Raw genomic sequence first — 26,381 nt, 5'->3', positions numbered from 1 at the left:
TATTTATTTATGCCATGTTATTTAATTATTCACTTAGTCATATCTACAGCTCACTTGAATTTGTTTGAGATCATTAGATATGACATTGTGGTTCCCTGGAAGCTGGTCTGATACATAGTTACAAGAAGCTCAATGTCTCCACCCACCCTTATATTTATACAGTGTTTTTTTATGAGAGCTCACTGATCGTCTTCTTCATCATGACCATCATCATCATCTCTCTGCTCCTGCTGGCCTCTCTGCTGCCACACCTGACCTTCACTGGTGAGACTAACTGAACTGAATATTGATTCATCTAGTTAATAATGCAACTAACCTTATCTCTCTCTCTCTCAGCTCATGTGAATGTGGGTATAGTGAACGGCACAGAAGCCAAACCCCACTCCAGACCTTACATGGTTTCTATTCAGAAGAACTGGCTCCATAACTGTGGTGGATTCCTCATTTCTGATGAGTTTGTCTTGACTGCTGCACATTGCCGAAACAAGTACAGTCTATTGTTTGGAAATGTTTATCATGACATTTCTTCTATACTCTAAAAAGAAAAGACTGATTATATTGATCAAATCTATTTGATATTAACAGACTGGAGAATTTGACAGTTGTGGTTGGTGCACATGACCTAAAAAACACGACTGAGGGTTCAGTCCGCATCGGAGTAAAGTCCTACCACCAGCATCCAAACTTTACCATGGAACCTGTTATGAATGACATTATGCTTTTAAGGGTAACAATCTGTACTCATTTCAGTTCAAAATGATATCTGGTAACACTTTAGAATAATGGTACGTCATTAATAAGTAACTAAGCAGGAAGTAATGCAGGACTAACACTTCATCTACTAACTAATAGGCTATAGAAACAAGCTTATCAGTAAGTATGATCAAATTCAGGAGATAGTTCCTTATTAGGTAATAATCAATAATTAATCAGCCTCATAAATAACTATTAACTAACTGACAAATTATAAAGAACATTATCGTGTCTGAAACGTAGCCTAATTAGTCATCATTTTTTACTCTGAATAGTCATAAAATGCATCACTAATTACTCGTTTTAATAGTCACTATGCAGGAACTACTAATAATCTGGACCATTATTTCTAAAGTGAAAAAGATGCTTTAAACTGATCAATAGGCCATATTTTAACACAGCTGCAAAATATTTTATAGGCTAATCTTACCTGTACAGTATTTTAAAACGTCCGCTAAGGAAAAGAATAGCCCACTACAAAAACTATTGACAACAAGACAAACACTTAAACAATATTAAACTAATACTGGGTCATTTCCATAACAGTCAGTAAATAAGACGCAAGATGGCGCCAGTTGCATTTGTGATAAGAGACATAAACAAACCTCGAATACATGCAGCGTCGTGTTTTCCTTCTCTTCCCCTCTGGCTCTTAATTATTTTAATTGTATTGCTTTCATGATATATGTCTCGTTCTTTATTGTTTCTGTTGTTATGTATTGTTATATTTTTTAGTTTTCTGGCATAAAAAAAACAAAACAAAAAAAAAAACCTTGAGATGGATGACGGACTGCTAAATACAACGATTGGCCAATCAAAACCAAGTATTACACAGAGTGCAGCGTCAGCTAAATCACTGTAATTGTACTCTATGTTGCAATTTGCACATTTATCTTATTATTTTGTATATCATTTGTAGAAGAGGTTAGTGTATGTGTGCAGGGGCTCAAAAATATCAAATAGTAAAATGTACAAATAGCCAACGTTTATAAGATAAATATAAAGGATTCATGTTTCTAAAGCTTTGCATACGTAAATGCTTTTATTTAGATGCTGTCAATACATCAGCGTATCTGAACCTTTACAAAGATGCATAAATACTTGATCAGAAAAGAAACCAGACAAACAAATCTCAACTAAAGAGAAACGATCTAAGAGGGGTTACATCTGTTATGATCAAATAAAATAAAATAAAATAAAATTTGGAAAACCGTCGTTCAATATGATTTAATCTTTCTATGTGATTTTGTACAACAGCTGGATAAAAAGGTCACACAAAATCAGAAAGTCAACTGGATTTCCATACCAATGAAAGAAGAGGACAATGAAGTGCGTTCTGTGTGCAGTGTTTCAGGCTGGGGAAGACTGAATACTAATGGCCCACTTAGCAATCGTCTCATGGAGACAAATGTGAAGATCATAAATAACACAAATTGTGAAAATAAATGGGGAGAAGACAACTATTCAGCTTCACAGATGATGTGTACATATGGTGATGGAGGAAGTTGCACCGTAAGTACAAGATCATCATCTGTCATATGATCCAAACACTGACTGATATGAAGCCCAAAATTGTGTACTTTGTGTTTGCATTGTTAACAGGGGGATTCAGGAGGTCCTTTGGTTTGTGGAGACACTGCAGTTGGTGTCACATCCTTTGGAGACCCAGATCTCTGTAATTCACCTAAACTACCTGAGGTTTATATGAAGGTTTCAGCATATCTTCCATGGATACATAAGTTTATTGGAAATGTTTATTAACATTTTATTGATTTTGTCTTGAATGTCTCCAAATTGTTTCAATAAATGCATCAAATCAGTCATCCTTGAGTCAAGTGGCTTTTTTAATCTTTAAATTATTATTATTTTTTTTTTGTATCACATTTATAGATTATAGATGCTCTGCCCACAATGGTTTACGCAACATATTGTGAAGTTTTACCACATCCGCCTTGAACATTGTGAAACTGCAATGCCTTCACAGCACAAACCATCTTTGACTGGGACAGAATTGTAAAACAAGAATTCACTGGAACTTTGCGGATTATGAGATCTTCACAATAATTGATTGAACATCTGCTTTATATTCTAAGTTCAATACAAGTTAATCTCGTATAGCAGTTGTTATTGTTGATTATCACAAAAAATAATATGAATACAAGCACTTATAATAAAAGTGAATCCATACATGTTAAAATACTCACTTTTTCAATAGCCACAAGAGACAAACAATATGGGTCAATACAATTTTAGTGTGAAAAAAATCACTTACTAACCTTTTTTTGTGTAAAGTTATATTCAATTTTTTTACAACTTTACCACAATGACAATGGCGTTAACACTTAAGTGACTGTAAAATGATGAACTTTAGTATTAAACCACTTTACAGCTCAAATCATACAACAGTTTCATCAGAATGCTTTTATAAATTTACAGGATTCACATTTCTGCTTTTAAAACCTCCAAAAATGGACCCCATTCACATCCATTATGTGCCCCACCGTAACATTTTTGTTTTGTTTTTGCTTTTCAAAATAAAACAAGTCGATTTATGCTGTTGATTTATCTTAACTATTGAAAAATGTATATTATGTAATACATAATGCATTTTATGTAATAAAGTACATTTACGTCATTAGTATTCCTTTGGTATTTAAGCCCAGTGTTTTCTGTGTTCATTGTTCGGTGTCGTCAGTATTTGATTGTGGTTGTGTTCTCCAGTGTTCCCTGTTGGATTTATTATTAAATACTATTCTATTTCCTTGATCTCCTGCGTTCGTGTGATTTGTACAACCAGATCGTGACAGAACACCCAACCTAAACAGAAGTTCATTCACCATGGACCTTCCCACCGTTCAGTTGTTGTGCCTGGAGCAGGAAGACCGCAGGAATGCCACACTCGGGATTTCATCCAGCTAGCATGCCAAACAAACTAGCCGGTCCAAAAGAGGATTTTGCTTCATTCGTGGAGTGGGTGCTGGTGAACAACTACTCACCATTCACCATCGGCACCACAGACAAGGGAGACCAGCCTGTCGCAATGCACGAGCCTGAACCTGAGGAGAGGACAGGAGAGGACATCTCCCCGGAGCCTGAGCCCTTTCGAGTCTGACCAGGGGCGCAAGCCGGCAACACCACGGATCGCCGAGGGAGTGCTTGTGGAGTTCAGAGGCTGGGAAGATTGCCCCGGCTACTTCCCCACCACTGAGTGTGAGTACAAATTGGCCTCTGGAAGTTATTTTGATGAACTGAAGGACATTTTTGAGGAGGTTTTAATAGACTTTTTTGAGGAGATTATTCCTAGTTCCCCTGTATCTCCAGCGCTTCCTGTATCTTCAGAGTTCTCCAGCATCCCCTGTATTCCCTGAATTCCCCTCCCAGCCTCCCTCTCCCACCTCCTCAATAAGCCAGTTCCTCAGCCCCTCCTCCGCTGCTGTCCTTCAGCCCCTCGACATCTCCCACGTGCTGTAAAGATCTGCCAAGTGTCTTCAGGCCACCGGCTCCATCCAGCCAGTGTCCAAGTAGATCAGCAGTTTCTGAAATACTCAACAACCAGGACACGTTCAAAGTTACTTAAAACACCTTTCTTCTTCATCCTGATGCCCAACTTCAGCAGATCGTCTTGACCATGTCAACATGCCTAAATGCATTGAGTTGCTGCCTTGTGTGATAGACTGATTATTAGATATTTGCGTTAATAGAAAGTTGAACAGGTGTACCTAATATACTCAGTCAGCAAATTTCCTTTGGCAAAGATGTGGGCCAGATAAACAGCTGAGCTGTGGCCCAGATTAGTTTGTGTTTGCCCGCCCAGATATGGCCCACATCTCCTTTGCCAGAACTGAACCAAAGGACTGCCATAACTCCACCAAGCATGAGTCAAATACTACAATTTCATGTGGCCCATATGTGAGCCTGGTATGCAACTTTAGTATGGTTGAGTTCTGTTAAAATCTAACGGCCCTTATGTGGTCCACATGCAGCTGACAGTATTTAAAGTCTTATTAACTCACAGGTAAATTAAACACTCAACAACAAATGTACTCAAAACTATTTATTTTGACAAGCATTTAAATAATTACAGCTAAAGTGTTGTACTTAATTACAGTAGTATTCAGTTGAAAACATTTCATAAAAATAAATATAATTACAGCAACAGAGTAGAATTTAATAATTACAGTAGTATTCAGTTGAAAACATTTAAGAATACATAGAATTACAGCTACTCAGATGTACTTATTTTAAGTAGAATTCAGTTGAAAACATTTAAGAATACAAATTAATAATATAAATAGCATTCAAAGTTAATTTTTTACACCAAAGTTCAAAACACTCGATCAAAGCGTGTATTAATGTTATGTTCAATTAGTCTAATGAGAGTAATACAAATAAATCACAGTAACTTGGTAAAGAGAACTTTAAAGAGAAATTGAGAAAGTTAAAGCAAACTTGAAAGGTAAAGAGTTGAGAAGTGTGTTGATGTGCAGAGAAGTCTCCAATGAGGGTCTGCAATGTGTTGACCTTTTCCAGTAAGGGGATTCTGCCTGACTGTACCTGCAATAAAGAAGAATTTAAATAATGGTAGCAGCAATACAACCTGGAAGCTAGAGCTGCAGGATAATGAAAAAAAAAAATCATTAATGTAAATGTCCTTTAATATTTTAATTGCAATTATTATCAAATTAACCCATTTAATCCCAAATTTTTCCCAGACACAAAAATATCCAAATCATGTGTCATTAGTATCCCTTTGAAACAATCAATCATAATTTTTTGAAATTTTAATGGAAAAGTGTGTGAAAAAGTGTGTTTTATGATCGGTCACAATTGTGACCGGTGGGATACTGTGTTGTATCAACCATTGTATTGATTTAATATAGGTCTATTTTACCTGTGCAGTGTGTTTGTGTTTTGTGTGTGTGTGTGTATGTTTTTTTTTTGTGTGTGTTTTTGTGTGTCTGTGTGTGTGTGGGTGGGTGTGTGTGTGGAGATCAGACATCAGAGGAGACGTGACTGTGTGTGAGTGTGTGTGTGTGTGTGTTTGTGTATGTGTGTTTGTGTCTGTGTGTGTTTCTGTGTGTGTGTGGAGATCAGACATCAGAGGAGACGTGTGTGTGTGTGTGTGTGTGTGTGTGTGTGTGTGTTTGTGTGTTTGTGTGTGTGTGTGTGTGTGTGTGTGGAGATCAGACATCAGAGGAGACGTGACTGTGTGTGTGTGTGTGTGTGTGTGTGAGTTTCTGTCTGTGTGTGTGTGTGTGTGTGTGTGAGTTTCTGTCTGTCTGTGTGTGTGTGTGTGCGTGTGTGTGGAGATCAGACATCAGAAGAGACGTGACCGTGTGTGTGTGTGTGTGTGTGTGTGTGTGTGTAAAATTAGGTAGAAAGTAAGGTAGAACAGTTAGCCTATGTGTATTAGTATGTAGATACAATGGGTTATCCCACCGATCACTATTGTTGCCGTTGACATGTTTGTGAGTTCTATGACCACATTAAACAAAGTTGAGTAATTGCAAATGCATATATCAATACTAGACACCTTAAACATGATGTGTACCAAAAATCTATGTCCTATCTTTATGTGAACATACTTTACCACCCTTTTCTTTGGGAGCTTTCTTGCTGCCATTCTCTTCTCTTGGCGCAAACAGGAAGTAAACAGCTCTGGTCATGTGACAATTTACAGTAAACATGCGACACTGCACATATTTCATTGAGACCCTTTATTATTTCAATATCTGCTGGAAATGCATTGATAGATCATTCAGTAACATTTTTATAGCCTTAGAAATGAAACATTTTTTTACTGTCACTATTGTGACCGGTGGGATTAAACTCTGAATTACCACTGTATGAAAGTGTCACGGAAGCATACGGGAAGCAGGAAAATCCAAGTGCAGTAATTTATTAAGAGGGCAATCCAACATCATTGTAATCCATGCAGAGGTCAAAAATCCAGAGAAGCAATCCAAACAAGACCAGGTATAAACAGACAAGAAGTGTGGTGACACAAATTAACGACTCCATACACATACAGAAACAGGCAGAGAATAAATACACACAGATCTAACAGGACTAACAATGAACAGCTGGGACAATGATTACGGGCAACAGCTGAGTGTAATGAACAGTGATAAGTGACAGACAGAATGCTGGGAATTGTAGTCAATGTGAAGGACACCGTGAAAACGAGACACAAACCAGACACTGTGACAGAAAGTTTTTTTCCAGTAAATTTTCAAAAGGAATTGCAAATTGTATTTTTCAATATGTGGGCCAGAATTATACCATAATTCCTTATGACAAATTATTTAGATTTATTTAGATTGTGCATGTATTCTACTTTTTTTAAAAAAAAAAAGACATGCACACTCTAATGTAAAAACACACCAACACAGATAGCATTAATGTCATGTTTTAGTCCAAAGACAAGAGTCTACAAAAAGAAGTGTTTTTACTAACACAAAATAAATGAAGTTCCTAAACGCAAGTTAGGGAGGAGTGAGCCCATCTAATCTTTCAATCAACAGCCTGAGTATATAAGCAGCCGCTTACCTCTCTCTAGCATCAAGCTGTTCCAGTATCCAGTATTGCCGTATGGAATAATGTCCGACATCCCGGAAATCCAGCTCTTTCCCTCAGACGACGAACTGACAAGTCTTCCTGAGACACCGACTGTCACTCCTCAAGTAAGATTGGATCTTACGGATCATCTTCATGAGCGTTCTGGCCGGGAAATCCAGCGCTCATACAAACCACGTTCCAAAAGGCAACGCTCTCCTCCACCTTCAAGATTGCCAGTCTTAACTGAGCCTCGTCCATCTTCTCAGACTTCATCTCTCCATTCTACCGCTGCTATTACATCGATTCCACCCATTTCAAAATGTTCAGTAAACAGCCTACGTCAAGTCCTCTCCAGCTCCGGAATCCATTTCTCCCGCAGATCATCAAAAGCTCAACTCTACGATCTTTTCATCAGTTCCAGCATTCCAACAAACATTTCAACAGCTCCTACAAGCAAGACTCGCCCCTCTTCTACCTCCGTTTCTCTCCCAGTCCGGCGTTCTGAACCCACTCAATCCCAGCGCGCCGATTCAGAAGCCGCCGACACTGCTAGGGCTCGCACTTCCTGGTCCGCCGGTAATTCCACCCGGCCAACAACAACGGCCGCAAAAAACAGTTCCGCTTCTTCTCCAGTTTTCACAAACTTCATGCAGTCAGCCCCACTCCTCAGGCAAGAACCAAACTCACAAACACATTCCACCGCACTTCCCTCTGCTTCTCCAGTTCTCTCTAATCTTCTTTATAATAACCCATGTGCCAGGTCACCCTCACAGACGGTTACTTTTCTCTCACCCTCAAACCAACCTACTCAGAGAGCGGATACTAGCGTGAGGTTGCCTTCGCTAGCCATCCCCCCTCCTCTTTCCTTCCATTCCAATTCACCCCATTCCTTTCTTCCTCCTTCTATCCTCCAACTGCCTCCCAATATCCTTCCCAGTTCACATCCGAGCGTGAGGTTGCCTCCGCAAAGGATTTCTACACCTTTTTTTCCCACAAACCCTCTTCCTCTCATTTCAGCCCATGCCAGTCATCTTGGACACCAGTCAGTAATGGGACCCTCCGATCAACATTCATCAACTTTTCTTAACACTAACACTTGCTCTTCAGATACCATCCGCTTGCCAGCCCATTCTCTCTCCACAGCAGTCCATCTTCCAGCTCCTCCCAACGCAGTCGCCATGGAACCACCTCCAGTCTCAGCCCATCTCCGTTCCCTAATTCTATCAGGTGCAGATATTGATCTTCCTTCTCTACTGACTTCTGTCCCTCTCAATGAATCCCATCGCTCTTTTGACTGCGGACCATTAACCATCAATTTAAAAAATTCCATCCAACCTTCAAAACGAGTTCTCACACTCGCAGAATTCTGCATTGCTTTTTCCAGATACACAGAAGTAATTTGCACTTCCTTTCCAGCCAGACGCAAGGAATTAAATGACTACCTCTCTATCATAGCAGAGCTCAGTCTCTCTTTCGGAGGTAGTCATTTTTATACATACCATAAGCTTTTTTCAGCTAAATGCACTGCCCGCGTCACCCACTGGAACCAGTGTCCTTACTGGGGAGCCCTGGACCTTGAACTATATAACAGAGTCTTCTTAGGCGTTCGAAGCCTTTCTTGCACCATCTGCAGGTCTATCATTCATTCTACTTCGGAATGTCCTCAAACCAGCCCAGATCTTCCAACCCATCCAGCTCCAGTCCAAGAAAAATCCACTGCACATGTCCCTCAATTAAGGAATGACCGTAATCAGATTTTTACTTCAGTCTCAGGCAGACAAGTGTGCAACAGCTTCAATTCCTCAGGCTGCAACAGACAACGATGCCGCTTCCTCCATGTCTGTAATTTCTGTGGTGGAGCCCACGCCCGTTCCATTTGCCCTGTGCGCCGCTCCTCAGCTAACTTTAATAAAAAATTTCAAAAGTACCTCTCTAGTCCAATCATTATTTCCTCATTAGCTAGAGAACTAGACAACTATCCAGACAAAAACTTCACCCAGTTTCTTCTTTCAGGCCTGAAAGAAGGTTTTGACCCCGGCCTGGAAAGCATACCTAATTCCAGCCTGATCTGCAACAATCTGCAATCCGCAATAGCCGAACCCGATATAGTGGAAGCCCTCATTAAAAAAGAACTAGATTCAGGATTCATGATTGGTCCTTTTGATTTTCCACCTTTCGAATTATTCCGTATAAGTCCTATCGGAGTAGCCACCAGAAAATTTTCCGGCAAAAAACGAATGATCATCGATCTCTCTGCTCCTCATGGAAATTCCCAACCCAGTATCAATAGCCTAATTCCGCTAGATGAATTCTCACTGCACTACCACGACATAGACCAAGCAATCACTCTCATTAAAAACGCCGGTTTCGGAGCCTGGCTAGCAAAGGTTGACATTACGTCTGCCTTTAAAGTCATGCCAATTCACCCAGATTTCTGGCACCTTTTCGGCATTCGTTGGAACGAAAAATACTACTTCGCAGTACGTCTAACTTTCGGCTGTAAAAGCAGTCCCAAAATTTTTGACATGCTTTCAGAAGCACTCTGCTGGATCCTACAAAACAATTATGCAATCCCATACCTCATCCATCTCCTCGACGACTTCCTCGTCATCTCACCAAGTAATTTTCCCCCAGCAAAACACCTAACCGTCATCCAAACAGTGTTTTCCAAACTAGGAGTTCCCCTCTCTCTTGAGAAAACTGAAGGTCCATCTACATCATTGGAATTTCTCGGAATCCTCCTAGACACTGTCAAATTCCAAGCTTCTCTCCCTAAAGAAAAAATAGATCGCATAATCACAATCGCATCAAATTTGTTGGAAGCTAACCATTGCAGCAAGCGTGATCTGCTTTCTCTCTTAGGCCACCTAAATTATGCAATGCGCATAATTCCCCAAGGCCGGCCTTTCATTTCACACCTGCTAACTCTCGCTACCTCAGCATCAGGTTTAGAAAACATCATTTCACTAAGCCAACCATGTCGGGCAGACTTGAAATTATGGATCACGTTCCTCAAGCAATGGAACGGGATTACCTTTTTCTACAACGACTTTTTGTCCCGACCTTGCGACATCACCTTGTTCACTGACGCCGCCCCCTCCATAGGTTTTGGAGGTTTCTACAGAGGACGTTGGTTTGCATCAACCTGGCCTCCTGAGCTCACTAATACACCTCAAACTGCCGAATCGTCTGCCCTGTTCGAGCTATATCCCATAGTAGTAGCAGCCTATCTTTGGGGATCCGAATGGTCAACAAAAAACATCCTGTTCCACTGTGATAATTCTGCCACCGTTCACTGTATCAACAAGAGCCGTTCTAATGCTCCAAAAATCATGCCATTTCTAAGACGTCTCATTTGGATCTCTGCCTGTCATCAGTTTGTCATTAAAGCTGAACATATTCCAGGTCACCAAAATCAAATAGCTGATGCTTTATCCCGTTTTCTTTTTCAGAAATTCAGAACATTGGCTCCGGAAGCAGACTCCGATCCAACTCCAGTTCCACCTTATTCAGAACTCATATTCCTCTAGACCATCCCCTCAGATATCTCCATACCCTATCCACGAATACCATCTTACAAGCCGTTTCTCCCAGAACACTTCAAACCTACTGGACAGCTTGGGGTTCCTTCAAAAACTTCCACAGAGCTCACAATATGGTTTTTCCTGAGTTTTCCCTTCTCTCAATATCCTCCTTCGTCACTTACCTCCATCACACCAGTTTAATTCAACCAGGATCAATCAAAGTCTACCTTAGCGGAATTCATTTCTTTTTTAAGCTCCTCCACGGCCAACAGTGCCCCAACATTTCGAATCCTCAGATATCCCTCCTCATCAAAGGTTTACAAAAAACCAATCCCCCTCGTCCAGACTCTAGACAACCTTTAACCATCGACATTCTCAGCACATGCCTAACAACTCTCCGCTCCGGTCTTTTTTCTCCCAACAAAACAAGAACCCTAGACGCTATGTTCAACTTGGCTTTCTTTGGTTTCCTCAGAGTCTCAGAATTCACCACCAACTCAAAATTCAACCCATCCATCCATCCTACATTCTCCGACCTTCAAATAATCAACCATGACACCATACGTTTCAACATCAAACAAAGCAAAACCGATCAATTGAAACATGGTCATTCGATTTTCATTTTCAATTTGCCAACCCCCATCCAACCATACCAGTCCTTAAACCTTTTTCTTCACCAGAGGAAATCCCAAATCACCTCTTCTCTTGACCCTCTTTTCATCGATGATAAAAACCTCCCTGCCTCCAGACATTGGTTTCAAAAGAACCTAAAGACCATACTCAACAGTTCCGGCATCCCAACCAAACATTTCTCTTCACATTCCTTCCGAATAGGTGCAGCCACTACAGCAGCGCAAAGGGGTCTTTCCGATCACCAAATCAAAATGCTAGGTCGATGGTCGTCCCACGCCTTTGAAACATATGTTCGTTTAGATCTGCACAGCATTAGACAAGCACAACAAACACTAGCATCCTTCTGAGTCCGGACCGCTTCTCCCTACTATTTGCATCTTCCCGCTTACCTAGCCCCGCAGGGCGTGCATTCATCTGGATGCAGTGAGAGCTCTCCCTTTTCAGATGTGTGTGACATATCACTCCTGGAGTGGGGTCCCGATCTGAATCGCCGTGTGGGCTCCACCAACCAGATGCATCGTAGGCTCTCCCGTTCGACTTGCTGTGTGGGCTCCCCCATTTTGATCACAGAGTTGAACTCCCTTTTTAAATATGGGGGAGGGCTCTCTCCTTCGAAATGCAGCGGGAGCTCTCCCGGTCGAATCGCAGTATGAGCCTTCCATTCGGGCGCCGTGGGGGCTCTCCCTTTCCGAATCGCTGTGTGACCCTTTATGTTTTTGACCATGGAGGCTCTCCCGTTCGGATTGCAGTGTGGGCCCTCCTATCCGAAAAAAGAGGACTGGAGGTACCAAGGATCGCAAGTCCCTAAAGTGCAGCGGGCCATTTATGTTTCTGTGATCTAAGCCCCCTGCATCAGAAGGACGGTAGTTCTGCATTTCCTCTGTATACTGTAGGCTCCCTCTTGCTGCGTAGGGAGTTTCGCTTCAGATATTATTGGCCCGTTCGCCTTTAGGGACGAGGACCCCTTCCCTCGTTCGTGACATCTGGAGGACCTATGTTCTTTAACTCCATGGGGCTCCATGTCATGGATGCGGCAGGGCGTTCTCCAACCTCGTACTCAAACCTCCAGTCCCAAGATACTCCCGCAGGAGTAATTTCTGAAAGTCACTGCCGCAGCAGTACAGCGGTGAGATGTACCCCAGTAAAATTTCCACAAGCTCATGTCGTTCCATGAACTCACTCTTTCAAACATAGCTCCCGCCGGAGCTCCGCTCATAGCCCTACATGGTGGGCATAGTAGGGAGACGCAGTCCAGCCAGAGATACCACAGGAGCCCTGTTAAACATCCCTGCTGCAGCAGTGTCTATCCATGCCCCATACAGCTTTAAATTTCCACTTTTTTTTGGGGGGGGGGGGGGGGGGGGGTAGAATGTTTTAAAGCTCTTAGGCATACTGTATTTTCTAAGTTTCTTAATTATTTGATCATGCTATTCTAACTTGCTGTCCCAAATTTATTCGACACTTTTGGGGGGTATATCAGAGCTCGAGTTGAAGCTGCTTCATCGAGCCCCTCTTCAGTGGACAGCAAGCCAAATAAGTTTAACCTAATATCTGAAAGATTTTATGGGCAAGCAAACTCGTTAAATGAAGTTCCTAAACGCAAGTTAGGGAGGAGTGAGCCCATCTAATCTTTCAATCAACAGCCTGAGTATATAAGCAGCCGCTTACCTCTCTCTAGCATCAAGCTGTTCCAGTATCCCTCCACCTCCCCAAACTCCACCTTCATCTCCGGTACCTTGCCCTTCAATTATCATATCCTACATTTAGCCACTGGGGGGTATATCAGAGCTCGAGTTGAAGCTGCTTCATCGAGCCCCTCTTCAGTGGACAGCAAGCCAAATAAGTTTAACCTAATATCTGAAAGATTTTATGGGCAAGCAAACTCGTTAAACTCAAGATAATCCGCAATGATGCGAGACAATCTGGAAGCAGAAACACACAAACAATAATGGGCCAAGTACTGAATGCAAGGAGGAACATAAAGGGTTAGTTCGCCCAAAAATGAAAATTCTGTCTAATTACCCTCAAGTTTTTCCAACTTCTTGGTTGTACGTCAGAGCGTAGACTCACTATTGGCCGAAGCTGGTCATGTGTGGGATGCTGGCCAATCGTGAGCCTACGTTCTGACGTACAACACAGAAGCGTTGTGCTTTTACACTACGTGAACTCACTTAGAGGAAAATGAAGAGTTGAATAAAGTCGTTATTTTTGCTTGTTTTGCGCACAAAAAGTAGTCTCGACACTTGATAAACTTAAGGTTGAGCCACTGTATTCTTGGACTATTTTAACAATGTCTTTACTAACTTTCTGGGCTGGCAAGTTTCAATAACAGAAGCCTATGGAGGAGTGAGACAGCTATCATATTTCATCATAAATATCTTAATTTGCGTTCCGAAGATGAACAGAAGTCTTACGGGATTGGAACAACATGGGTGAGTAATTACTGACAGAATTTTAATTTTTTGGTAAACTAACCCTTTAAATGACAGTGATAATGAACTAAATACAGATAGTTGTAGGTATGCGCTGGTATGAGTCTTTGACAGAATGATAATCTTATATTGTGATTACAGCTTTAACATGTATGATTGAAACGATATGATTCGCAATATATAAAAAATAACTTTCTTTAAAAACAAAACATAAAACTTCTAAATAAAAAAATGCAGTCACTTAAGTGAACCACAGATGTGATCAGGTAATGACAAAAAAAGAGGGAAAACCAGAATAGCTAACCCCATCCCCTCTAATTATTATTATTATTTTAATTAAATTAATAAAGATTTATCTTACCTTTGCAATTATATACTGTAATTATTGTACTGTAAATAATTTTTATTTATTTATAATGCATTCATAATAATAACATTACAATAATATTTCGATTGCTTCTGATAAACAATAATACACTTCATCCTTACGCATCGCTTTCTGTGAGGACTTTTACATGCTTTTCCCAAATCACTGAAGTGACGTCAACGTCCGTGTTAGTGTAACCCAGTGGAGAAAATGGGTCATTTTCTCTCCTTTTTGCTGTATTTATATTTATGCATTTTTTATTTTGAAAAAAACATTTATTTTGGAAAAGAGGAAGTGATTCCCTCGCTCAAATTTTATTTTCCTGTTTTCACGGTCAAGTTGGGTGATAATGACCTTTTGATTTGTTGAAAATGGTATTAGTCCCGCCTTCCAAGCTGCAGACGGGATCACTCACTAGTTTCCGGCCTTTTGCACTCGGGGAATGAGCGAGACAGGCTGTAGATGGTCCGAGCAAAAACTTTTGGGTCGTTTGTGGAAGGAGCACGAGCTGGAGAGGCTGTGTTGTTGTTGGCTGTGTTGTTGTTGCCCTTGCTGGCTCCTCACGATACCTCATCTTGGTAAGTTCGTGCCATGTGAGAAGTAGGAAAACATGCTAGAGCATGCTAAAATAAGCACGATGCTAACGCTAATTGCGAGTGCCGTTTTTTTGTTTTGAAAGCAATGTAAAAGCTATTTTTGGTTAAGACATGGATTCTACCGAATGCTATTTTAGTTCATAACAATACTGAGAAGCACTTTGTTATTTTTGTACTATTTTTGGTCCAATGTAATTATTTTTTTGAAGTTCATTGTCCATTTTGATGGTTTATCATATGAAAGAGTACAGTAATTCTACTGTAATGCTAAACCCAGTAGCACAGATAAGGTTTTACTGATAGAAATGTTGATTTTGAAGGAGATTATCTGAATTCATTAGTGTAATTCATTTCATGATTTACAGAAAGTTAAAATTCGTTTAAAATGAATATGCTTATTGTTAAATATTGTTTATTTTGAACTGCTTTTATTTCTATTTGTTTACTAAATAATACTTTCTTACTTACTCTTTGCCTCCAGCCATTTCATTGCACATTCACCGTAGTTCCTATGGTAATCCTGCTGAACCTAGCAACTGGTCTATACTTTTAATTTTGCCTTACCTACTTAACGTGAGTCAGGGGTTACATTAGCAGTAGCATTCGCCGTCAGGCAAGTGTTATTTAAATAAACTCCCGATGTACTTACAAACTTTCCAATGCCTCGTTTTATGAGTACAGAACCTATTTGTACTACTGTAGAAGTTTGGTACCATTCTGGGCATTATTAGTGGGGTCATTTACGAGATAAACCTGGAGCCGTTAGCGTCTGCACTAAGTCATACGGCATGAATTTGTGACTATTACTATTACTGAGATAACAGAAATAAAAATACAATGTTCTTGTCACAGGTCGGGATGGGCCAAGCTAGACTGCACCCACCCCTGAACCAGGACCACCTCGAGGAGCGTGTCAGAGGGAGGAGTCGGAGACAGAATAAATTTAACAAGTTTTATTTCGAAGTAAAAGCAAATTAAAAATCCTAATCTAAAATCTTCTTCCTTGTTGCCCTCAGGGATCGAGGGTGAACGGTGCAGCGGCCGGGGTCTCTCCCACCCTCTTCCTCAGTGCGGACCCTGCAGTGGATGAACGGCGAACAGGTAGGTGGTCAGGTAGGTCTTTCGCAGGTGGGGATGCGGTTGGCAAGGGAGCGGTCCAGTAAGTCTCCTCTGGTAAGTAGGTGATTCCAGCCTTCCTTCTTCACAGAGGCGGAATTTGTGGCGGATGGATGCCAGTCAGGTACGTATACGGCAGGTACACGGTCTTAAGGTGGGATAGCCAGGGGAGTCTTCTTGGGAGAGGTGTGGTCAAACTCTTCTACTTTCCTTGTAACACCAGAGCAGGACTTTAAGCAGGTACACGGCAAGCCGGTGAGTAAATGGGTAGGGGACACACGGAATGGCGACTCCAACACGGCACACTGTTCTCACGCTCGCAGAGGGCGGACACTTCTCCAGTACAGGTGGGTTACAAGGTGATAGACTCGAAGTCGACGGGCTGTATGGGGCTTCTTCCGAGACAGACAGAATGAACAAGCTGCAAACGAAGGGTGCAGATCTCACGTTTGTTGAAGGAGGACGGCCACTGCTCACAACACAGGTGGGCCACCGTTTTGCCACAGACTCACAGTCGACGACTGAACGGGGTTTCTCCTGAGACAGGCAGACTGGATGTTTCAGACAGAGTGTGCAGTCTTCACGTTCGTTGCAGAGGGACGGGCACTTCTCCAGTACTGGTGGATTGCGGGGATGCAGCAGACTCGAAGTCGACAGGCTGCACGGGACTTCTTCTGAGACAGACAGAATGAATGCTTCAAACAGGACGTACAGCTCTCACGCTTTTTCTAAGAGGGACAACCACTTCTCACAGTACGGGTGGGCTACGAGGATGCAGCAGACTCGAAGTCGACAAACTGAACGAGACTTCTTCTGACACAGACGGAATGGATATTTCGGACAGAGCGTGCCAGCCTCACGTTCGTGACAGAGGGACAGTCACTTCTCCCAGCACAGGTAGGCTACAAGGATGCAGCAGACTCGAAGTCGACAGGCTACACGGGGCTTCTTCTGAGACAGACAGGATGGATGCTTCAGACAAAGTATACAGTTCGCGTGCGTTGAAAAGGACGAACACTTCTCACCATATAGATGGGTTGCAGGGATGCAGCAGACTCGAAGTCGACAGGCTGCACGGGACTTCTTCGGAGACAGAATGAATGCTTCAAACAGGACGTACAACTCTCACGCTTTTTCTAAGAGGGACGACCACTTCTCACAGTACGGGTGGGCTACGAGGATGCAGCAGACTCGAAGTCGACAAGCTGAACGGGGCTTTTACTGAGACAGACAGTGAACATTTCAACAGGGCATCTCCTCTCCTATTAGCGCAAACAGAGGGGTTAATTCAAATCCCAGATGATAATTCCTCAACATCCAGACAGTTAGAACAGATCAATGTCACGGAGCTCTCATTATTGACAGTAGACCAGCATAATACATGGAGAGTGCACGGCAAAAATAAATGTATCTTCCACACACACGGCAATTCCACTTCAAGCATATAATGTGGGGGAAAACGTCAATTTTAGGCACTGCAAACTCACTTCACGAAGTGCAATTTAAAGCCAGCACTCACCCTTGGGTCTCTGTCCGAGGGGGCCGCGATCATCAATGCTGCAAAGGATGTTTCAGGATGTTTTTCTTCACAGACACAGGCAGAGTTCACATCACCATTTATAACGGAGGAAGAGATAAGAGGTCGGTAATGAATCAGTACAATCCACTCAGTGATATTTATGATCGTGATCCAAACACTCCAAACCACATCCAATTCAGTGTCGAATACATGCAATTACGAGACTCAGTTCTCGATTACTTAGCTCCTCTCCAATGCAAACGGGGTATTTCACTTTCCCTCTGTTGCCCTCGAGTCCCTCATCAAGTCAACACTCTCCTCTTCATTCACCAGCACTCCAATAACTGCAACCACCCGATAAAACAACATCTCACGGGGGAGAACCACACCAAACAGCCTCTTTCTCTTGCTTTTTATACTCTCTCAAATGCTGATGGGGCCTCACCCAAACTCTCAGAGTAAATCCCCCACACCTGTTGTCAATCTGTCAATTGGGGTTGTCATAGCAACAGACGCACACACAGGCCTGGGGACGGTGTTACACTCAAAGTGTCCCAACGGGAACACTGCTTCAGCGGGAATAAGTTCCATATGCTATTTGTCACACCGTGACATTCTGTAAAGCGTTTTTGAAAAGTTGTGTATTGTGCAAAGTGCTATACAAATAAAAGTGACTTCTAAAAAAGGCCTCACCAATGACAACTTCCTTTACGACCAGGCGTTGGACACCAATCTTCCCACTGACTTCTCTCCAATTCATCAACGTGCCACAGCAGTTGTAAAAGTGCCTTTCAGCACTCTCCACACGGTGTTATTCAGGTCAAACCCACCAACCAAACCCAGATCGGTAATCTGAAGGCCTGTTCACACCGGGACGAATTTCGCGCGCGATATTCGCCGACGTTTAACGCCTCGTGACTAAACAAAGGGCGCCAATGTGAGTGTGCACACCGGCGCGAAAAACGCCACGCGTAAAAGCGTCATCTTTTAAAAAACGCCTCGGATTCGTTTTTTTGGTTTGACACGCCGTGCCAAAAACTATCCGACCAATGAGATTGACGCTTTTGTTCACGTGTCTGGAGCTTCTGAAGTTACAGTAAAACACAACTTGGGGGCGCTCAAACACAAAACGGTCTTGCCGAGCACACATACGTAACAGCGAAGAAGATATACAAGTAGCGTCTACACTGCGGGAAGAAATAAGACGAGGAAGATGCAAGGCAAGATGATTGTAGAGCTGCTGGTCTCGTTGGTGTCGGAACATAAAGAACTATATGACAAACGCGACAGCGACTACAATAATCTTGATAAAAGAGAACTGTTATGGAGTGGTTTCTGTTTTATATTAAGCGCCATCTAATGTCAGGGAATGAATTTGCATGTTCACTCGGCTCATCGTCAGCGAAAATCGCTTGGGTGTGAACACAAAAAATGCGTTGAAAAACGCTGGCGAATAACGCGCGCCGATATTCGTCCCGGTGTGTAGGGCCCTTGATAGGAAAAAAAATTTGTGTAAGTGGTTGAAATATGCATAGTGATGCACCGATGTGAAAATTGTGGCCGATACCGATAACCGATATTAATATTGCTGTTATGGCCGATACCGATATTTACCGATGTCGATATCTCTGTATAGAAAACAAATTTTAATGATTATCAAATAAAGAGCTATTTTCCTTTTTTTTTTTTTTACTTTAGAAATGACTGATATTGGGCACCTTTACCTGTGTGCAAAATATGTCACACATACGACACACATGCATTATATTGCATTGCATATAATGTGTGCTGGTCAACTTGTCTAAAATTAAGAAACCCTTAGAAAACAGTAAAAAAAAAAAAAAAAAAAAAAAAAACAGGAACATTGTGTACAATTAAGCTAGGCTACTTAATTTATTATTCCAATATCCAAATATGATACTAAAAAATCCCACAGGGAAAAGGGCTTCTTGTGACGTGCTGTCTTTGGATTTGAACATTGCACATTTTAAACAGGAGTAACACATATACACACAATAACACATGAAGGCTACGTTTCTCAACACTGAGAATGAATAAATAAACGCCTGTTTCTCCACTCGCGCTTATCAGTAATCCACAAATCACACGTGCTGTCACTTTTGAGAAAAATCAAATTCGAACGGGTATATCAAGCAATATATTCAAATATCTACGAGTCAAAAAATGATCAGTCAAAAATGTGTCATGAAGAGGAAAAAAACATAAGTCGCACTGGACTGCGTTAATGTTATGGACGGGCCAGTTCTCCATTACGGACGCGACTGCTCTGAAAGCGGCACTAAAAGACTGCTTTAAAACTTTCACAGAGACCTCAAACAGAAAGCACAAAGCCTGTCTTTAAATTTAATTTCGTTTTGTATTAATTGTATCTTAATTTTGATCAGTGTTTCATCAACCAATTGGCTGGATTTAATAAATAAGAAGTAGAGTAGAAAATATAGTAGAAAATATTTAATCAGGACACGTAGGCGACGGCGCGTGAACCTGGAGCGCGTCTCATAAATGAACCGAAACCTACCTGCCTCACAGACCTGAGACATATATAGAAAGCTTGAAACGTCTATTTTTAAACAGAACAATTCAAAACGAAAGAAAACAGACTGTTCTCTGCTTATGTCATCTGTATGAAATGTGTATTTCTCTCAGGCACGTTCACTATGTCAACTTCGTCTTCAACTTCACACGTCAAATATCGGCCTGTTCACATCGGCCATATTTTGACATCGGAACGATACAGATGTGTAAAAAAATGACCATATCGGCCGATATTATATCGGCGGCCGATATATCGTGCACCACTAAATTAAATAGACCACCCTAAAATGAAAGTGCTTTTATATTAAAAAATGAACTATAAACTATTACTTACTCCATCTGAAACCATATTTTCTAGGTTTTTAATATGGAAATTATTGTCATTGCCCCACCCATACCGCACATTAGGGCTGGGCGGTATGACAGTATACCATAGCATGGTATATAATCTCTACCGTTAGAAATCAGAGTAATTATTAAAATTTCCTGCCTCTTCCAAGCTTTATAATGGCAGTGAATGTCCGCTCAATTAATTGATAGTTAACAGAAATACAGCAATTCATTGTTTGTTCATGTTAGTTCACAGTGCATACTAAAGTTATCAAGTAGGCTACAATTTTTGATTTGAATGTGTTAGTAAATGTTGAAATTAACATTATTTTACACATATTAATATATGCTGTAGAAGAGCAGTTCATTATTAGTTCATGTTAACAAGGTATTTTAATCAGGTATTGTATCGAAAGTCATAATTTTGGTATTGTGACTTGACTCTAATAGCCTAACGTTACAACTTTAATTTTAAAGAGGGAAAAGTCATGAGAAAAAGTCTTGGTTGAATATCATTTCAGAGTTAGATACATACAAATATAAAAAGATACATACAATAATGCACACGTATTAATGTGTTTATTCTTGGCATTTTGAAATTATTATGATTAGTTGAATGATTGTGAACACAAATTAGGATTTAGGTTTTTTGACAAACAGTAACACCGACATTGGACCGCGTCACCTTAATTCACAAATAGGTTACTACACATGACAAACTATACTATTTTATATGTGTACGACAGTGTGCTGTTGATTTATAAACAAAACCATCTTAATTTAAAAAGGCAAACCAGCGAACTGCTATAGCCTACATTAAACTTTAAACTTTATTGTAAGTTATAGCAGTAAACTGAGGAAAATATTAGCTAGTTCAACCCCTTCCTCGATGAACGAATAACTAAACGCATAATAACATGCAATATTGACACATAATGCTGCATATTTCAATTATATGACTTTAAAATGCCAAAACATCACTTCCCTGAATGTACACAGTCGTGAGGAAAGCAGAGTAAATGGCGTCAGCTGCCCAGCGTCGCAGTCAAATTTGCGCCGTAGTCTCTCCACCAATAGGAGGGAAGATGCATAGCAACCTGGGGTGTGGAACGGCGGATGTTTGCCGCAGCCGCACTTGATTTCAGGATTCCTGTGTTTTTCCATGTATAAGCCAAATGTTTACCACAAGTCGGTGTTTCTCACTGTGTGCCATAGCTCAACCACATATGGTTCTCATGTGTTCGTTGTTATCTGGGCCATATACCTCAAAATCAGTTGTGAACCAAGAGAGCATTTCCCGCAGATTTTTAAATTATGGCAAAACAAATATGGCTACAATTTGGCCCATATCTGTTCAGCCATGCCACATCTAGGCCATATGTGCCAGATAATACCCACATGTGGCCCAATCGTAATTGCTATCTGGGTAGTGGCTGGTGACTGTGTGTGTGTGTGTGTGTGTGTGTGTGTGTGTGTGTGTATGTATGTATATGCATCTGAAATCGCATACTGTATAGATACTACATTTGGTTTGATACTTATTTTGTGACTTAAAAAAGTATGTTCTATTTAGTATGAAATTAAATGTGTATAGTATGAATTAAATTTGGGCATACTACATCCACCACGTTGTTATTGTCATGTGACATACACAGTTGCGTCGCTTCACTTCCACTTTGTGTTTGCATTGTTAACAGGGGGATTCAGGAGGTCCTTTGGTTTGTGGAGACACTGCAGTTGGTGTCACATCCTTCGGAGATGCAGATCTCTGTAATTCACCTAAACTACCTGAAGTTTATATGAAGATTTCAGCATATCTTCCATGGATAAATAAGTTTATTGGAAATGTTTATTAACATTTTCTTGATTTTGTCTTGAATGTCTCCAAATTGTTTCAATAAATGCATCATATCAATCATCCATGAGTCAAGTGGCTTTTTTTTAAATCTAGCCCTATTTTTTATTTTTTTTTTGTATCACATTTATAGATTACAAATATGCTCTGCCCACAATGGTTTACGCAACATATTGTGAAGTTTTACCACATCCGCCTTGAACATTGTGAAACTGCAATGCCTTTACAGCACAAACCATCTTTGACTGGGACAGAATTGTAAAGCAAGAATTCACTGGAACTTTGCGGATTATGAGATCTTCACAATAATTGATTGAACATCTGCTTTATATTCTAAGTTCAATACAAGTTAATCTCGTATAGCAGTTGTTATTGTTGATTATCACAAAAAATAATATGAATACAAGCACTTATAATAAAAGTGAATCCATACATGTTAAAATACTCACTTTTTCAATAGCCACAAGAGACAAACAATATGGGTCAATACAATTTTAGTGTGAAAAAAATCACTTACTAACCTTTTTTTGTGTAAAGTTATATTCAATTTTTTACAACTTTACCACAATGACAATGGCGTTAACACTTAAGTGACTGTAAAATGATGAACTTTAGTATTAAACCACTTTACAGCTCAAAATCATACAACAGTTTCATCAGAATAGTTAATGCTTTTATAAAATTACAGGATTCACATTTCTGCTTTTAAAACCTCCAAAAATGGACCCCATTCACATCCATTATGTGCCCCACCGTAACATTTTTGTTTTGTTTTTGCTTTTCAAAATAAAACAAGTCGATTTATGCTGTTGATTTATCTTAACTATTGAAAAATGTATATTAAGTAATACATAATGCATTTTATGTAATAAAGTACATTTACGTCATTAGTATTCCTTTGGTATTTAAGCCCAGTGTTTTCTGTGTTCATTGTTCAGTGTCGTCAGTATTTGATTGTGGTTGTGTTCTCCAGTGTTCCCTGTTGGATTTATTATTAAATACTATTCTATTTCCTTGATCTCCTGCGTTCGTGTGATTTGTACAACCAGATCGTGACAGAACACCCAACCTAAACAGAAGTTAATTCACCATGGACCTTCCCACCGTTCAGTTGGTGTGCCTGGAGCAGGAAGACCGCAGGAAAGCCACACTCGGGATTTCATCCAGCTAGCATGCCAAACAAACTAGCCGGACTGCTCGCTCTGTGTCTTTTACATCACCAGCCTGAGCGAGCGGTCCAAAAGAGGATTTTGCTTTTGTGGAGTGGGTGCTGGTGAACAACTACTCACCATTCACCATCGGCACCACAGACAAGGGAGACCAGCCTGCCGCAATGCACGAGCCTGAACCTGAGGAGAGGACAGGAGAGGACATCTCCCCGGAGCCTGAGCCCTTTCGAGTCTGACCAGGTGCGCAAGCCGGCAACACCACGGATCGCCGAGGGAGTGCTTGTTGAGTTCAGAGGCTGGGAAGATTGCCCCGTCTACTTCCCCACCACTGAGGAGTACGAATTGGCCTCTGGAAGTTATTTTGATGAACTTAAAGCAGCACTCAGTAGCTTTGGGATTTCTTCGCTGTATTCTCACTTTTTGCTCGCAGGTTTCTCTCTAGAGCTCCCCCCCACAGCTTCGGAATAGATATTTGACAACACTGTTGTAAAAACTCGTTGGTGATTCTCAGACACCAGAGGCTAGTAGATCAACGACATCAAAGCAGATGGGACATTCTTTAAAACGTCTTCTTCATTCGGGTTCGGACAGCATGAGGGAGTGCAATAATGACAGCATTTTAGCAGATTTCTTTTGGCCGTAAAGCAATTGTTTACATCGCGAGACCTGATATCACGTGAGACTTCCTGACGCGGCGGCCGGTGGCCCGCCGGCTCAAAGTTGCAAGTGCGTATTTTCCGCTCACGGGCACCAGGGGGGTGCGAAACGACCACCATTCAACCCGAAATAAGTAATATAACCATTCCAATGACTCCGAAGCTGTTCAGTTAAGGTAAAAAAAGTTACTTAGTTCACCTTTAAGGACATTTTTGAGGAGGTATTAATAGACATTTTTTGAGGAGATTATTCCTAGTTCCCCTGTATCTCCAGCGCTTCCTGTATCTTCAGAGTTCTCCAGCGTCCCCTGTATTCCCTGAAATCCCACCCAGCCTCCCTCTCCCACCTCCTCAATCAGCCAGTTCCTCAGCCCCTCCTCCGCAGCTGTCCTTCAGCCCCTCGACATCTCCCACGTGCTGTAAAGATCTGCCAAGTGTCTTCATGCCACCAGGCCCATCCAGCACAGAGGAACCGCTGTCTCCGCCTCCAGACTCTGTGCCCATTGCTCCACCTGGTCTCCACCCTCCCTTGGCTCCACCGGAAACCATCGGCCATACGGCTTCTCTGGGCTCACTTGTCCCTCCGACTCCGCCTTGGTCAGCCGTCAACCTACCTGCACCTTCGGCACCTTTGTCTTTCTATTGTAGCCTCAGTTTCCTGTACTTATCTGACAGGAGTGGCACCCGGTGTGTCTTCTGCTTCTGTAGCCCATCTGCTTCAAGGTTCGTGTTGTGCGTTCAGAGATGCTCCTCTTCTCGGTTGCCTCTCTATCATCTTGAACCAGTTGTCATTCTCCTCTGACCTCTGGCATCAATAAGGTATTTTCGCCCACAGAACTGCTGCTCACTGGATATCTAACCGTTCTCTGTAAACTCTAGAGATAGCTGTGAGTGAAAATCCAAGTAGATCAGCAGTTTCTGAAATACTCAACAACCAGGCCACGTTCAAAGTTACTTAAAACACCTTTCTTCTTCTTCCTGATGCCCAACTTCAACAGATCGTCTTGACCATGTCAACATGCCTAATGCATTGAGTCGCTGCCTTGTGTGATAGACTGATTATTAGATATTTGCGTTAATAGAAAGTTGAACAGGTGTACCTAATATAGTGGCTGGTGTGTGTGTGTGTGTGTGTGTGTGTGTGTATGTATATATATGCATCTGAAATCGCATACTGTATAGATACTACATTTGGTTTGATACTTATTTTGTGACTTAAAGGGGGGGTGAAATGCTATTTCATGCATACTGAGTTTTTTACACTGGTAAAGAGTTGGATTCCCATGCTAAACATGGACAAAGTTTCAAAAACTAAGTTGTACGTTTGAAGGAGTATTTTTGTTCCAAAAATACTCCTTCCGGTTTGTCACAAGTTTCGGAAAGTTCTTTTCGAGTATGGCTCTGTCTTACGTAAGAGAGAGCGGAATTTCCTTATATGGGTCCTAAGGGCACTTCTCCGGTAAGATCGCGGGCGCGCGCGCACTTATAGAACAGAGCAAGAGAGTGAAAACAGTTCGCCATCAGAGCGCCCTGCCCGGCTTTTGGGAAGTCAATGTCACCAAAGAAGTGTGTTTTTGGTTGCCAGGGCAAGACAACCCTGCACAGATTCCCAAAGAACCCAGCGTTAAGGAACCCGTGGATGGAGTTTGTTTTCCTGAGCATAAACGGAGTTGTGTAAGACTGTTGTTCCCTGCATTTCGACGATGATTGTTTTATAAACAAAGCCCATATCGACGGATTTGCAGATCGTCTAATGCTTAAGGATCGAGCAGTCACAATGATAAAGGTTCGCGGTCGTGCGTTGGAACGGTGAGTAAAACTGTTGAACAAATGTCTCTGTGTGTTGTTAGCTCGGCGCGTTAGCACAGCTAAGCTTCGCCCACACGGCCCGCCCCCAGCCGCTCGTTTTTTTCCGGAAAGACTCGGTACAGCCAATCTTTCAATTAAAAATATAATAAAACAAAAGACTTTTTGGAGATATGAAGGATGCAATATTACTCTATAGGTACTCAGGATTAACAGGAGATTGAGTGAAAATGAGCATTTCACCCCCCCTTTAAAAAAGTATGTTCTATTTAGTATGAATGTGTATAGTATGAATTCAATTTGGACATACTACCTGTACATCCACCACGTTGTCATTGTCATGTGACATACGGTGTCAGTTGCGTCGCTTCACTTCCACTTTGTGTTTGCATTGTTAACAGGGGGATTCAGGAGGTCCTTTGGTTTGTGGAGACACTGCAGTTGGTGTCACATCCTTCAGAGACCCAGATCTCTGTAATTCACCTAAACTACCTGAAGTTTATATGATGGT

At 41.4% G+C, this 26,381-nt stretch overlaps 1 protein-coding gene and 1 long non-coding RNA gene across 2 annotated transcripts in view; one reads left to right on the top strand and one right to left on the bottom strand.

Moving 5' to 3' along the window:
* The first annotated feature begins 167 nt into the window (after window positions 1-167).
* On the top strand, window positions 168-2,575 carry LOC307169472 (mast cell protease 4-like). The gene is made up of 5 exons (XM_079890142.1): window positions 168-264; window positions 337-487; window positions 586-727; window positions 2,011-2,265; window positions 2,356-2,575. The coding sequence occupies exons 1-5, from the start codon at window positions 201-203 to the stop codon at window positions 2,512-2,514; spliced, it is 771 nt and encodes a 256-aa protein (XP_079746268.1). The 5' UTR covers window positions 168-200; the 3' UTR covers window positions 2,515-2,575.
* A 2,693-nt stretch (window positions 2,576-5,268) lies between these two features.
* LOC307169492 overlaps window positions 5,269-26,381 on the bottom strand; it is a 97,490-nt gene continuing 76,377 nt past the window's right edge. The window contains exons 2-3 of the long non-coding RNA XR_013823149.1: window positions 18,192-18,350; window positions 5,269-5,307 (exon numbers count right to left, since the gene is read on the bottom strand). This is a non-coding gene — a long non-coding RNA (uncharacterized lncRNA). The remainder of the gene's footprint in view (window positions 5,308-18,191; window positions 18,351-26,381) is intronic.

This window comes from Squalius cephalus, assembly GCF_949319135.1.
Source record: "Squalius cephalus genome assembly, chromosome: 13".
NCBI lineage: Eukaryota > Metazoa > Chordata > Actinopteri > Cypriniformes > Leuciscidae > Squalius > Squalius cephalus.
This window is presented reverse-complemented; position numbering and strand designations above follow the sequence as displayed.

Coding starts and splice junctions, on each gene's coding strand:
- LOC307169472 (XM_079890142.1), top strand. CDS start 201: ATGACCATCATCATCATCTCTCTGCTCCTGCTGGCCTCTCTGCTGCCA. Junction 488..585: donor GCTGCACATTGCCGAAACAA/GTACAGTCTATT, acceptor TGATATTAACAG/ACTGGAGAATTTGACAGTTG. Junction 728..2,010: donor ATGACATTATGCTTTTAAGG/GTAACAATCTGT, acceptor TTTGTACAACAG/CTGGATAAAAAGGTCACACA.